This window comes from Xenopus laevis, chromosome 2S (genome assembly GCF_017654675.1).
Source record: "Xenopus laevis strain J_2021 chromosome 2S, Xenopus_laevis_v10.1, whole genome shotgun sequence".
Classification (NCBI taxonomy): Eukaryota; Metazoa; Chordata; class Amphibia; order Anura; family Pipidae; genus Xenopus; species Xenopus laevis.
Window position 1 is genome coordinate 6,987,185 of NC_054374.1, and position 15,651 is coordinate 7,002,835.

A 15,651-nucleotide genomic window follows, 5' to 3' on the forward strand; every position below is an offset into this window, starting at 1 on the left:
AATTGCTGCGCTACGTGCGGGAAAAAAATTTTGTCCCTCTTTTTACTTCCAAAATGTTGGGAAGTATGAAAACTGTCAGTATCTGAAGCTACACCTGGGTTTTTGAAAACCCTGACTGCTGAACATGTGTGATGTTCAGTGACCATAACTCAACCATAGATTATTCCACAAATTTAAATATATGAAAACCACCTAAAGGCCTGGGGATCAGTGCTGTATGCCAGGTAATAGTAAATTCTCTATAGAATAGATAAAACGAGAGATCTGTTTACTGGACATCTGAATTGATTCCATCTATTTAGCCTCTTTCTTCTCATAGAAATAAGGAATGACTATGAAATAGGCTTCAATGTCGTTTTAGGCTTCCCTAGTTGGACTGACATCAGCTGCTTTTGTGCAACATATTTCCAACGATCTGTTTGTACAGTGATACGGAATTTATGGGGGAATGTAATAAAAGTTGGTAACAGACACATTTTCTTTTGCGCAATTTTAATACAGCTTAATAGAGCAAACCCGGAAACTGTTTAGCAACCTCTTTAGACAGTGGCAGAAGGTTTGAGAATTTTCTAGTTTGCGCCAGTGCGCAGTGTATATAATAGAACTTCTTACTGAGAAAGTTGTTATGTTTGCTCCAAAAGATTATGGCACCTTCAAGCTCTTCTTAAAAGTCGGCAATGCGCAAAAACAGTTTAAAGGGATACTGTCATGGGGAAAAAAAATGTTTTCAAAATGAATCAGTTAATAGTGCTGCTCCAGCAGAATTTTGCCCTGAAATCTATTTCTCAAAAGAGTAAACAGATTTTTTTATATTCAATTTTGAAATCTGACGTGGGGCTAGACATATTGTCAATTTCCCAGCGGCCCCCAGTCATGTGACTTGTGCTCTGATTAACTTCAATCACTCTTTACTGCTGTACTGCAAGTTAGAGTGATATCACCCACTCCCTTTCCCCCCCCCCCAGCAGCCAAACAAAAGAGCAATGGGAAGGTAACCAGATAGAAGCTCCCTAACACAAGATAACAGCTGCCTGGTAGATCTAAGAACAACACTCAATAGTAAAAATCCATGTCTCACTGAGACACATTCAGTTACATTGAGAAGGAAAAACAGCAGCCTGCCAGAAAGCATTTCTCTCCTAAAGTGCAGGCACAAGTCACATGACCAGGGGCAGCTGGGAAACTGGCAATATGTCTAGCCCCATGCCAGATTTCAAAATTGAATATAAAAAAACCTGTTTGCTCTTTTGAGAAATGGATTTCAGTGCAGAATTCTGCTGGAGCAGCACTATTAACTGATTCATTTTCCCATGACAGTATCCCTTTAAAGTTAATATAAAGGTGAACCATCCCTTTAAATCAACAGCATTCTTGTGTGACTGGGGATTTGTGTAGGTGCCACGTATAATAATAATATGTCATTATTGAGAGTCAAGCAGAAACTAGACAGGCCAGTTTGCATTAGCTGTTTGCTGTGTAATTAGCAGCAATGAGGGGCAAGATCCTTACATTGTTGGAGTTAACATTGTCAGGTCTTTCCATAGAGGTGCCCAGAAGCAGCAGCCCTTTCTATAGGATTGTACAGAATCCGTTCTTATAACAGTCAACGCTCAGAGTGTGATCTTCACGCAGTGACTTAGATAAACACATGAACTGAGTCTGATTATCCATTATGTTTCAAATGGCACCAAGGAAACACTATTGTTATTATTATTATAAACATGTATTTATATAGCACCAACATATTGCGTAGCACTGTCTATACCTGTGTGTGATCCGGTCATATGATCTTACATATATGTATTGCCTTAAAGGAGACCTGGCATCCGAAAAAATTCTTCCAAATCCTATTTTTTCACGTTAGTCAAGCAAAATAAGCTTTAATTACACTATATAAATTATTTGAATCTTGTTTCCTTCAGTCTGGGAATTAATAATTATAACAAGCAGGCAGGAGCCATTTTGTGGACACTGTTATTAAGACAAGTCTTGTATCATCTCAGAATTTTGTTTGTGCACCAGAATGGGGGACCTGATGTCCATCCCCATGTCCTGGCTACACAATTATATGGTGAAGAGAACGGGGGACCTGATGTCCATCCCCATGTCCTGGCTACACAATTATATGGTGAAGAGAACGGGGGACCTGATGTCCATCCCCATGTCCTGGTTACACAATTAAATGGTGAAGAGAATGGGGGACCTGATGTCCATCCCCATGTCCTGGCTACACAATTATATGGTGAAGAGAACGGGGGACCTGATGTCCATCCCCATGTCCTGGTTACACAATTAAATGGTGAAGAGAATGGGGGACCTGATGTCCATCCCCAGGCCCTGGTTACACAATTAAATGGTGAAGAGAATGGGGGACCTGATGTCCATCCCCATGTCCTGGTTACACAATTAAATGGTGAAGAGAACGGGGGAATGTGGGGAGAGCAGTGACATGTAGGAAGTGCTGAATGGAAAGTGAAAGTAATTGCCTAAGGCATAGAGGAGGGGCAGACAATATTTGATTAACAGCTGAGATTTTTAAATGAATTTACAACAGCTGTGAATGATTTAATAAAAAAACAATTGGATTTCACGTTTCATTTGAAAAGGACTTTTATTATACAGGTTTTTATGTCTGGGTGACAGGTCCCCTTTAAATGCAGCAGCTCTGAACCCAACTACAGTACAGTTACCCCCTCCAGACCATGCAACATAAGCCATACATACAATACATGCATTCCAAGCATTCTGAACTGTGTCCCTATAAATATATATTTATTTATTTACTCTATTTATTTAATGGATGATCAACCTATGAATCCTGCCTTCATTTGTTATACTTATATATCCATTATCTATATTATTCAATATATTATTCTATAATATATATTCTATATATTCTATATACTGCAAATCTTTGGTCCATATTGCACCATTGAGACAGGGTCGGGCTAAGTACAGGGATCCAGTGAGCATTGCAGCACATGGCACTGATCAGACTTCCAGAGCCTGTGGTTGGGCTCCATTGGCAAATACTGGGTCCCATTCGCAGTTCCCTGCTGTTCCCCAAGCAGCTTCCAGTGAGCTCCCAAGAGCTGAGCAGTGAGAGGAGCTGAGGAAGTGAGAGCACGTGTGTCTGTCTCAGAGCTGCAGTATCTTCCCCCGGCTTCTGCTCTGCTGCAATGTGAGCGGGGAGAATGGGGCAGGTCGCTTGGAAAGGCTTGTTCCTGTCTTTCTTTGACTATAAAACTGAAAAATATGTCATAGCCAAGAACAAAAAGGTGGGGATTTTATTCCGTGTTGTACAGCTGTCACTTCTGGCTTATCTAGTAGGGTAAGGACTCTTCTCTTTTATGTATTCTTTATATTGTGCTGAGTTGGCTGAGCACTTGTACAGGTTCTGTGCCTTCTGTTTGTAGTGAGCAAGTGACATGTACTATATGCTTACTGTATATACCGTATATACTTACTATGTGCTTACTGTATACACCGTATATACTTACTATATGCTTACTGTATATACCGTATATACTTACTATATGTTTACTGTATGTACTGTATATACTTATATGCTTACTATATGTACTGTATATGCTTATGGTATGCCTACTATATATACTTACTATATGCTTACTGTATATACTGTATATACTTACTATATGCTTACTGTATATACTGTATATAATTACTATATGCTTACTGTATGTACTGTATATACTTACTTTATGCTTACTGTATATACTGTATATACTTACTATATGCTTACTATATATACTGTATACACTTACTATGCTATATATATATTTACTGTATAAACGTTTATATGCTTACTGTATATACTGTATAAACTTACTATATGCTTACTGTATATACTGTATATACTTACTTTATGCTTACTGTATATACTGTATATACTTACTATATGCTTACTGTATGTACTGTATATACTTATGGTATGCCTACTATATATACTTTATGCTTACTGTATATACTGTATAAATGTTTTATATGCTTACTGTATATACTGTATATACTTACTATATGCTTACTATATCTACTGTATAAACTTACTATATGCTGACTCTATATATATACTGTATAAACTTACTATATGCTTACTGTATATACTGTATATACTTACTTTATGCTTACTGTATATACTGTATAAACTTACTACTGTATATGCTTACTGTATATACTGTATATACTTACTTTATGCTTACTGTATATACTGTATATACTTACTATATGCTTACTGTATATACTGTATATACTTACTATATGCTTACTGTATATACTGTATATACATACTATATGCTTACTGTATATACTGTATATACTTACTATATGCTTACTGTATGTGCTTACGCTATGCCTACTGTATATACTGTATATGCTTACTATATGCTTACTATACGCTTACTATATGTATGGTCGAGTCTGGTAACAGGATGTAGGCTTTATTGTACAATTTCCTATTCATTCCTTCTAAATGTGTTAACTATGTAAAGAAGCGACATCTCTCTGTCTCTTGATTTTATAGCCTGTATAGGTCGGCCAGTCTGTTATCTAACAATCATACCCAACTCATCTGTTTTATATCCAATTGTCTATCTGTTTATAGGTATCTCTATCTATAAGTCTGGCTGACTATCTATCTGTCTATAGCTAATAATATCTCTGTTGCATTATATTTAAGATATATATTGGTCTTAGTGAGACCTTTAGTGAATTCAGTGAATCGGGTGATTTAATAAAAGTCCATTGAATAGATGATGCTGGTAATGCAGCGTGTTTGTCAGGCATTGCTCCTGTGAGTTACAGTTTATCTGGGGTACGTGGGCTCATTTAATTTTGCTCTTTCTTGTTGATAGATTCAATGTATATGTACTGAACTTTTTAGGGTTCAGTTACTAATGGAACGCATAGTTCATCCGCAATGCAACGTGTTTTTTGCAGTATAAGTGGACTTGCCACTAACTGGCATCTGCCCCAAGTTTTCCTTAATTCAGACATGTCCAAAATCCAGCCCAGGGGCCAAGTCCTAGGTGACAAAGGCACCCACAGATACAAGTGTTCTGAAATGGGTGCATATCGACATAAACCTTTAAATGGGTAGTTCAGCTTAAAATTAACTCCTGACCTTCTGAAAGGTTTCAATGTATTTGTATTGACTTTTTTGATGGATGGTGCCCAACTGTGGCCTTTTGATACTGAGAACCAGGGAGTTGGCATCACCCTGGACTTGGCATCACCCTGGACTTGGCGGCAGCTTCACAATGGGTTGCATCAGTAGTCACACCAGACTAGCACCCAGTGAACTGAATACCCCAACACTGTAGGTAAATCTTACAGCCTGGGAAGCTACTCCCTGCTACACTTCCTTGATGGAGCACAAAGCTGCTCTTTCTCTCTTCCCTCACTGTCTCACTCTCCTAGAGAGTCTATAACATTATATTCCTGCCAGAGCCGGGCCAAACCGGCACTGGCTTAGTGTGCGCTCAATCGCGCATGCGCGAAACTAAGCGCATGCGCGCAGGCGCATTTGAAACAGAAATTACCAGCGCCAGTCAGGGAGACACAGGACCGGACATGGGGTAGGCGACAGAGCAGGTACGTGCCTGGCGCCCCCTCAGCTTTGAGCCCTAGGCACGTGCCTACTCTGCCTACCCCTAGTTCCGGCCCTGATTTGTGCCACTCACTAGCCTCATTCATGGGGTCCCTCTCCCCGACTTCCACACAACAGGTTCAGGTCCTTCTAGGACAAACTGTCTTTATTGTGCCTTGTTGTACCCAGGCTCCCTGGAAAATCCAGCTACGTCAGACACCAGAAACCAAACAGGAAGATCCACCCCTTCTCACTTACTATACCAAAGTGTGACAGGAAGTGGTCAGAAAGCCTGGGATATGTCAATTTCAACTAGCTACATTGGCATCTGCCCAGCAACTAGGAAGATCAGGAAGTGTAGGGATTTAAAGCCATAGGGGCACATTAACCCTATGGGTCCCTACAGGTGGTTGTGCACTGGACTTTGTATTAGGGTTGCCACCTGTCCGACTATGACATGGACAGCCCAGTTTTCAGAAGAGATGCCCAGGGTCAAAACCGCCTACCTGGTTTTCTAAATCAGGAAAACCGGACAGGATTCCCAGGAATTGACGCTGCGACCAATTGTCTGTAAAGGGGGACAGGAGAAGGTGGCATCCTGACAAAGGGAGGGTGTAGCCCCCCGAAACATTGGTGCTTTGTTGGTTGAATTAATGAAGCTCCCCAACTACATATAAGTGCATGTGTGTGGCTCCTTCTACTGTACTTTAATGTTGTACATCACTCACATACCTTCTAATTACGATGGAATTAAATCACATTCACAACCTGTAAATCTCACTTATAAACATTGTTTAATCTAAAATGGTCGGGTACAACCCTGGGAAAATTAATTTTCTGGTTAACCCTACCCTTCCCTATACAAACATGAATGTTTCTCAGAATACTGACTGGCACATATAAAAAAATTACACTCGTTGTTTGGTCTCAGTTTCCTAGAGAATTACTTTTCTGTTTCTTTCTGCTTGTTAAAAACAAAGGTTTTTTTTTTCAGGTATATTCACCAGAACTTCTATGTCTGATTCACTAAAGACAAACAGAAGTCAGGTTGTTGCTTACTAGTATAGGAGAATGAGGGAGTGTCAACCTCTTTTTACAAAGTGAGTGTATGAAATGTATGAGGCTACAAACAGTATCCCTCTTGCTGTCTGTCATTGCTATTCTGATCTTTCAAAAATGTTAACGTTGTGTTTCTGTTTCCGTGTAAAACAAACTGGGTAATAGCATAAACTATAGGTACGAGCGCATATATTCATAAGCGTTTATACTAAGGGACACATTCACTAAGGGGCCGATCCACTAACTTCGAGTGAAGGATTCGAAGTTAAAAAAAAGTTTTTTTGGGCTACTTCGACCATCGAATGGGCTACTTCGACCTTCGACTACAACTATCGAAGGATTCGAAGTAAAAATCGTCCGACTATTCGACCATTCGATAGTCGAAGTACTGTCTCTTTAAAAAAAACTTCGACCCCCTAGTTCGCCATCTAAAAGCTACCGAAGTCAATGTTAGCCTATGGGGAAGGTCCCCATAGGCTTGGCTAACTTTTTTTGATCGAAGGATATTCCTTCGATCGTTGGATTTAAATCCTTCGAATCGTTCGATTCGAAGGATTTAATCGTTCGATCGAAGGAATTATCCTTCGATCGTTCGATCGAACTATCTGCGCTAAATCCTTCGACTTCGATATTCGAAGTCGAAGGATTTTAGTTCCTAGTCGAATATCGAGGGTTAATTAACCCTCGATATTCGACCCTTAGTGAATTGGCCCCTAAGCTCGGGTGAATGAATAGAGGGAAAAAAAATTGAATTTCGAGTAGTTTTTTGTGCTCCCCGACTATCGAATTGGCGTAAATTTGCCTGTGTAGAATGATTCGAATAGATCGAGCGCAAAACCGCTGCGAATATTCGCCCATTCGATAGTCGAAGTACTGTCTCTTTTAAAAATACTTCGACTGCCTACTTCTCCAGATTAAACTACCGAATTGCTTTAAAAGCCTATGGGAAAGTCCCATAGGCTTGTTTTCTAAGTTTTTGATTGAGTAAAAAGGCATTCGATCGATCATTCCATCGAATGAAAATCCTTCAATCAAATATTCGATCGTGCGACTATTCGCCAGCGCGTAAATTCGCCCGAATTCCCTATTCGATTCTATTCCCCAGTCGAATTTCGAGGGATTTAACCCCTCGAAATTCGACACTTGAATTCGCCCCAATTCCCTATTCGATTCTATTCCCCAGTCGAATTTCGAGGGATTTAACCCCTCGAAATTCGACACTTGATACGTCTGCCCCTAAGTAAGTCATGCTGCTGTATTTATCTATTTAATGCAATGGGGATATTAGTTGTGTATAATATTTGTATGTGTATAAGCAGTATAATTGTGAAAGACTAGAATCATTCAAGCTGGTGATTTCAAGGGTTGATTTCCTAACACTTGTATTTTGTTTGTTTTCATGAATCTTATCTTTTCAAGGCTAAAACTTGTGGGTTATACTACTTAATCTAAACATAGAAAACGTGTAATTTATCAAAAAAAAAAAAAACACTAATAGAAAAGTTATCGAGGTATTGTAGAAGCGGGATTTGTCCCTTTCCAATCTTGCTTTTAAAACTTTTCAGGTTTTTTATTTGCAAAAACAATTAGGGTCAGGGCACACAGGCAGATTCAGGGAGATTAGTCGCCCGTCGTCAAATCTCCTCTTCTTTGGGGCGACTAATCTCCCTGAACTGCCTCCCCTGCCTTCCCACTGGCTAAAATGCAAATCGCCATCGGAATGGCACTCGGAGCGATTCGTTTTCCGACGTTTCCTTCACCGGGCGACTAATCTCCCCGAATCTGCCTGTGTGCCCTTAGAGGATTTAGAGGTTCTTGTATTAGTATTTGGTTCATTTCTACATTTTTATTTGCTCATGCCTTTTACATTTGGCTGTTTTAATAAATGACTTAGCCTTCGTGGTTTTAGAGAAAAATACGTTTTTTCTTAAACCTCTAAAACCACTGATAAAAGTGTTGTCAAGGGTTTTGATTAAGTATAGACACAGTGGCATAACTAGATGTTACTGGGCCCTTCAGCAAATTCTATATTATATACTATATGAGCACCTGATGAAGGATCACCCTGATCCGAAACATGTTGGGGCCAATTCAATAACTTCGAGTGAAGGATTCGAAGTAAAGAAACTTCGAATTTCGAAGTGTTTTTTTGGCTACTTTGACCATCGAATGGGCTACTTCGACCTTCGACTACGACTTCGAATCGAAGGATTCGAACTAAAAATCGTTCAACTATTCGACCATTCGATAGTCGAAGTACTGTCTCTTTAAGAAAAAACTTAGACCCCCTAGTTCGCCACCTATAAGCTACCAAACCCAATGTTAGCCTATGGGGAAGGTCCCCATAGGCTTGGCTACGTTTTTTTGGTCGAAGGATAATCCTTCGATAGTTGGATTAAAATCCTTCAAATCATGCGATTCGAAGGATTTAATCATTCGATCGAACGATTATTCCTTCGATCGCAGTTTTTGCGCAAAATCCTTCGACTTCGATATTCGAAGTCGAAGGATTTTCATTCCCAGTCGAATATCGAGGGTTGATTAACCCTCGATATTCGACCCTTGATGAATTTGCCCCGTCGTGTATTTAAATAAAGTAACTTTTTAACTACGGAAATGGATTCTCCAGAGTGCTATCTACTATTTGTGAATATTTGGAAGGCCTAGCGGTGCCTTACTCTGAAGCAGCGCCGATTCTGGGGCTGCTGCCGCCTGAGGCAGCAGCCCAGATGCCGCCCCCCTCCTCTCCCGCTCCGCGCTTAAAAATTAGCATCGGAGCGGGTTTCAGGGGGCAGTATCGCTGGTGCATTGAGCGCTAGAGCGCTCTTTGCACTAGCGGAGCCGAATTTCCGGGTTAAAACCCGGAAGTTCGGCTCTTAAAGGAGAAGGAAAGGTTAAAAGTAAGTAAGCCTTATCAGAAAGGTCCATTTTAATATACCAGTAAACCCCCAAAGTAATGCTGCTCTGAGTCCCCTGACAAAAGAAACAGCACATTTCTTTCCTTCTATTGTGTACTCATGGGCTTCTGTATCAGACTTCCTGCCTTCAGCTTAAACCTCATTGCCCTGGGCAAGAGCATGCTCAGTTTGCTCTTCTTCCCCTCCCCCTCCCTTCTCTACTGTAATCTGAGCCCAGAGCAGGGAGAGACTCAGGCAGGAAGTGATGTCACACCACATTAATACTGCAGCTCCTATCCTAAACAAACAGAGTTTCTAGAGCTTTTTACTCCGGTATGGTAAAACATTCTACAGAATAAATATAGCATTTTATCTTGCACTATTGCAGCTAATCTATTGGCAATAAAATGCCTCCATAGCTTTCCTTCTCCTTTAAAGTTACAAGAGGCGGCTTTTTGCCGCCCCTTGTAACTGGCCGCTCGCTGCCGCCTGAGGCAAGGGTTTGACCTTGCCTCATGGCAGAATCGGCCCTGCTCTGAAGGTGAACCCGCTGAACGATTCAGGATGAATTCATCCACAAAGTGTGCATACCTACAGCAAATTAATTTTAGGGCCCCAAACATATCCAGAGGTTGTCCTGTTTTACCAAATTGCTTGTTGTTTGGGTCTCGTGGGGCCCCCTATACCTCCTGGGTTCCCCTGTATAGACACACTCTCAAAGCATTTTTAGTATAATTTCTTCTTTGGTAACACTCCTGGATGCCCAGTTGGCGCCACTGTTGGATGCTCAGTTGCTTTCAATACAAATAATATAGAAGTAAATGGAGCACACCAGCTACAATGCTAGAGTTTAACCAAATTATTCAGCCATGCCCACCCCCAATTACTTTTTTTTTTTAGGGGTGATGACTTCCATTTGTTCATGTGCACATGGACGAATAAATTGGTTAAACCTGCACCGTAACCATTGTGATTCCTTTCATGTCTATGGTATTATGATCTCCAGGGGGAGAAGGCACAGTTTCTCTTTGTTAACATGCCTTAGCATGACATTACATTTCTCACAAATTTGCTGTCGTAATTGAACTCTGAAAGGGCTGAAGAATTCCCATATTTAGAAATATCCTTTTGTTTCGCAGTTGGGTATTTGTGGTTAAGAAAGGATACCAAGAAACAGACACTTCCATACAAAGTTCCATCATCACCAAGCTGAAGGGAGTTGCTTTCACTAACACTTCTGAACTTGGCGAGAGACTATGGGATGTGGTTGATTATGTTATTCCCCCTCAGGTCAGTAGTGGATTGAAACTAGAGCGGAACAAAAATAATATAAGAAAGTTCATTCATTGTTTTTTTTTTTTTAATCTTCTTCCCAGGGTGAAAATGTATTTTTCGTAGTTACAAATTTGATTGTCACTCCTAACCAGAGACAGGGTACGTGTCCCGAGGTAAGAAAATTAAATTACTTACTTTAAACGGACTTGTTAAAAACAACACGCGACTTGTCTTGAATTTATTAGAAAGAAGATATTTTAGGACCTGGATCTGGAATAGCAAACGTGCCATACAATCAATCTGGAATGTCAGTATATAGAAAAGCAATTTAGCTTTTGTAGGGGTAGATTTATAATACATTCAATTGGTCTGTTATTTTGTTGCACAAGTATGTGGTCTATTTTCAGAAAGCTTTATACCTGGGGGTTTCAAGATAAGGCATCCCTATACCTTAAAGGGATCCTGTCATCGGAAAACATGTTTTTTTTCAAAACGCATTAGTTAATAGTGTTACTCCAGCAGAATTCTGCACTGAAATCCATTTCTCAAAAGAGCAAACAGATTTTTTTTTATATTCAATTTTGAAATCTGACATGGGGCTAGACATTTTGTCAATTTCCCAGCTGCCCCTGGTCATGTGACTTGTGCCTGCACTTTAGGAGAGAAATGCTTTCTGGCAGGCTGCTGTTTTTCCTTCTTAATGTAACGGAATGTGTCTCAGTGGGACCTGGATTTTACTATTGAGTGTTGTTCTTAGATCTACCAGGCAGCTGTTATCTTGTGTTAGGGAGCTGTTATCTGGTTACCTTCCCATTGTTCTGTTGTTTGGCTGCTGGGGGGGGGAAGGGAGGGGGTGATATCACTCCAACTTGCAGTACAGCAGTAAAGAGTGATTGAAGTTTATCAGAGCACAAGTCACATGACCAGGGGCAGCTGGGAAACTGACAATATGTCTAGCCCCATGTCAGATTTCAAAATTGAATAGAAAAAAAATCTGTTTGCTCTTTTGAGAAATGGATTTCAGTGCAGAATTCTGCTGGAGCAGCACTATTAACTGATTCATTTTGAAAAAAAATTTTTTTTCTCATGACAGTATCCCTTTAAGTATAATAATTTTACAGGAAATAAACCCAATAGGCTACTTTTGCTTCCAATATGGATTAATTATACAGTCATATGAAAAAGTTTGGGAACCCCTCTCAGCCTGCATAATAATTTATTCCACTTTCAACAAAAAAGATAACAATGGTCTTTCATTTCCCAGGAACATCTGAGTACTGGGGGGTTTTCTGAACAAAGATTGTTAGTGAAGCAGTATTCAGTTGTTTGAAATTAAATCAAATGTGAAAAACTGGCTGTGCAGGAATTTGGGTGCCCTTGTAATTTGAATGCATGGAACTGCTCAATACTGATTACTGGCAACACCAAATTGGTTGGATTAGTTCTATAAGCCTTGAACTTCATAGGCAGGTGTGTCCAATTATGAGAAAAAGTATTTAAGGTGACCAATTGCAAGTTGTGCTTCTGTTTGTCTCTCCTCTGAAGAGTGACAGCATGGGATCCTCAAAGCAACTCTCAAAAGATCTGAAAACAAAGATTGTTCAGTATCATGGTTTAGGGAGAGCCTACAAAAAGTGAGGAATGTAATCAGGAAATTGAAGGCCACAGGCACAGTTGCTGTAAAACCCAGGTCTGGCAGGCCAAGAAAAATACAGGAGAGGATTGTGAGAATGGTTACAGACAACCCAAAGATCACCTCCAAAGACCTGCAAGAACATCTTGCTGCAGATGCAGGTGTATCTGTACATCGTTCTACAATTCAGCACAATTTGCACAAAGAACATGTGTATGGCAGGGGGATGAGAAAGAAGCCCTTTCTGCACTCACACAAACACAGTCGCTTGTTGTATGTAAAAGCTCATTTAGACAAGACACAGTCATTTTGGAACAAAGTCCTTTGGACTGATAAGACAAAAATTTAATTATTTGGTCATAACAAAAAGTGCTTTGCATGGCGGAAGAAGAACACGGCATTCCAAGAAAAACACCTGCTACCTACTGTGACATTTGGTGGAGGTCCCATCATGCTGTGGGGCTGTGTGGCTAGTTCAGGGGCTGTGTGACTAGTTCAGGGGCTGTGTGGCTAGTTCAGGGACTGGGGCCCTTGTTAAAGTCCAGGGTCGGATGAATTCAACCCAATATCAACAAATTATTCAGGGTAATGTTCAAGCATCAGTCACAAAGTTGAAGTTACGCTGCAGGGGTTGGATATTCCAACAAGACAATGACCCTAAACATAATTGGAAATCTACAAAGACATTTATGCAGAGGGACAAGTACAATATTCTGGAATGGCCGTCACAGTCCCCAGACTTGAATATCATGGAAAATCTATGGGATGATTTGAAGCAGACTGTCCATGCTCAGCAGCCATCAAATTTAACTGAACTGGAGAGATTTTGTATGGAGGAATGGTCAAAAGGAGCTCAACTGAGTATTGATATAATATCTCTGTTGGGGTGCCCATATTTATGCCCCTGTCTAATTTAGTTATGATGCATATTTTCTATTAATCCAATAAACTACTGTTTCCATAAGGCAAGTTATATATTAAAAGAAAGTTGCTACTTTGAAAGCTCAGCCAATGATAAACAAAACTCCAAAGAATTAAGAGGGGTTCCCAAACTTTTTCATTTGACTGTATCTTAGTTGGTATCAAGTAAAAGGTAATGTTTTATTATTACAGACAAAAGGGCAATCCTTACACACGATGGAAAGGTATAATGACTGGTGGGTGGCAAATGTCAGACATCCCCCCACCCAGTGATTATAATCTCTTACAACAGACTCAAGGCTGGTACTTCTTTTCATTGAAAACTGCACCAGCCCAGGGTACCTCTGGAGAAGAACCAAGTTGTGATATTCCTCTACTTCTTCATTCTTCTCTTCACCCCCTGGAATTTTGCTACTAAGTTCAGAATTTCACCATAATGCACACGCACCCCCAGACCAGTTTTGAAAAGAAGAAAAAAGATGGGGAAGAAGAAGACGACAGATAAACTCCTACAGAAGTGCCTGGGGCTGGTGCAGCTTTCAAGGAAATAGAGCCACCAACCCAGGGTCTTAGGTGAGCAATTATTATACCTGGGGAGTGACACATTTTGGCAGTGATTATACCTTTCCTTCTCTTTTAAAATGGGCTATGGGTTTTGGGGACTTTTAAATTTAATCCTGGGTTGTATTAATAATGTGTAGAGATTCTTTCAACCTTATGACGGCCAAGGCTGTAAATTACCCAAAATAATTTACTAAGGCTTTTTCAGCTGACCCAACTATTGTAGAGATGTGGAATAACCTTCCACTAGAAGCTGCTTTGGTTTATCCTGTTGTACCCCTAGTAAGTAGATATTCAGCTATTGGCTGTTGGTAGATACTGGGCATATAACAGTGAGACAGTAAGGGCTGGAGGTACATGACTTAGTTATTTATCTTCTTTAGCTTGAAGATCACAATAACCTCCTTATTGGGCATGTCTCTGACATGGAGCTAAATGATGCTCTCTCGTTTTCTGATTATTTTTAATGTGTTTGCCACAATTGAGTCGATTAGTATTCAGGTGATATCACTGATCAGTTTTCACTGGCTGCAAAGAGAGCTCTCAATTCTACGGAACGCATTTCCCAAACTCAATAGGATCCAATCTTATTAATTAGACACATGGCACTGCGGTACTGGTGAAATATAATATTTGTAGGTCAGAGGGTCAACAACTTGTGTTATGAGCCATGCCCAGCAGATCTGGTTTACAGTCTGGTTCTTGCTATATTTAAAAGTGCATTAATAATTCATTATTGGAAAAAAAAAACCCTTCCAAGAACTGGTCACATAAAGTTGAGTTAAAGAGGTGGCTCACCTTCAAGTTAGAATGTTATAGAATGGCCAATTCTAAGCAACTTTTCAATTGGTCAATTATTAATTTTTTATCGTATCTAAATTAATGAAAAAAAACTTTTTCTTCTTACTCTCTTCAGCTTTCAAACGGAGGTCATTGACCCCATTTAAACAACAAATGCTCTGAAAGGCTACAAAATGTATTGTTATTAGGGATGCACCAAATCCACTATTTTGGATTCGGCCAAAACCCCGAAAAGAAAGATTATTTTTCATTTGGAAATTAGGGGTGGGAAGGGGAAAACATTTTTTAATTCCTTGTTTTTTGACAAAAAGTCACGTGATTACCTTCCCTGACCCTAATTTGCATATGTAAATTAGGAGTTGGTTCGGCCAGGCAGAAGGATTCAGCTGAATCCTGCTGAAAAAGGCCAATTCCTGGCCAAATCCCGAACCAAATCCTGGATTCGGTGCATCCCTAATTGTTATTGATACTTTTTATTCCTTATCTTTCTATTTAGTTCCTCTCCTATTCATGTTCCAGTCTGTCATTTAAATCAATGCATAGTTGCTAGGATTATTTGAAATTTCAAACTGGAGATGCTGCTGAATAAAAAGCTAAATAAATAATAAAAAAAAAATGAAAACCAATTGCAAATTATCATATCACTCCCCAGTGTTACATAAAACAAAAAAGTAAGCGCTGATTTCTTTCATTTTTTTTCAACAGAGTTTCGGGATCCCTGATGCAGAATGTTTGAAAAACAGTGACTGTCCAGAGGGAGAACCCGTTGTTGCAGGCAATGGTATTAGATTAATAGATTTTTGTGAGGAAGGCATCCAGTGTTGATCTCAGCAGGTTTAACTTACCAATCTTTTTGGGGGTCCAGGAGCTCATGCCCCAGACCTTTTCGTTTTCATTTG

The 15,651-nt window shown here is 39.9% G+C and overlaps 1 protein-coding gene across 1 annotated transcript in view; it reads left to right on the forward strand.

Annotated features, from left to right (window-relative positions):
* The first annotated feature begins 3,065 nt into the window (after window positions 1-3,065).
* Window positions 3,066-15,651, forward strand: part of p2rx5.S (purinergic receptor P2X, ligand gated ion channel, 5 S homeolog) — a 34,561-nt gene continuing 21,975 nt past the window's right edge. The window contains exons 1-4 of the mRNA XM_018248816.2: window positions 3,066-3,331; window positions 10,701-10,851; window positions 10,938-11,009; window positions 15,458-15,533. Of these exons, the coding sequence (XP_018104305.1) occupies window positions 3,195-3,331; window positions 10,701-10,851; window positions 10,938-11,009; window positions 15,458-15,533 (436 nt within the window). The 5' untranslated portion in view covers window positions 3,066-3,194. The remainder of the gene's footprint in view (window positions 3,332-10,700; window positions 10,852-10,937; window positions 11,010-15,457; window positions 15,534-15,651) is intronic.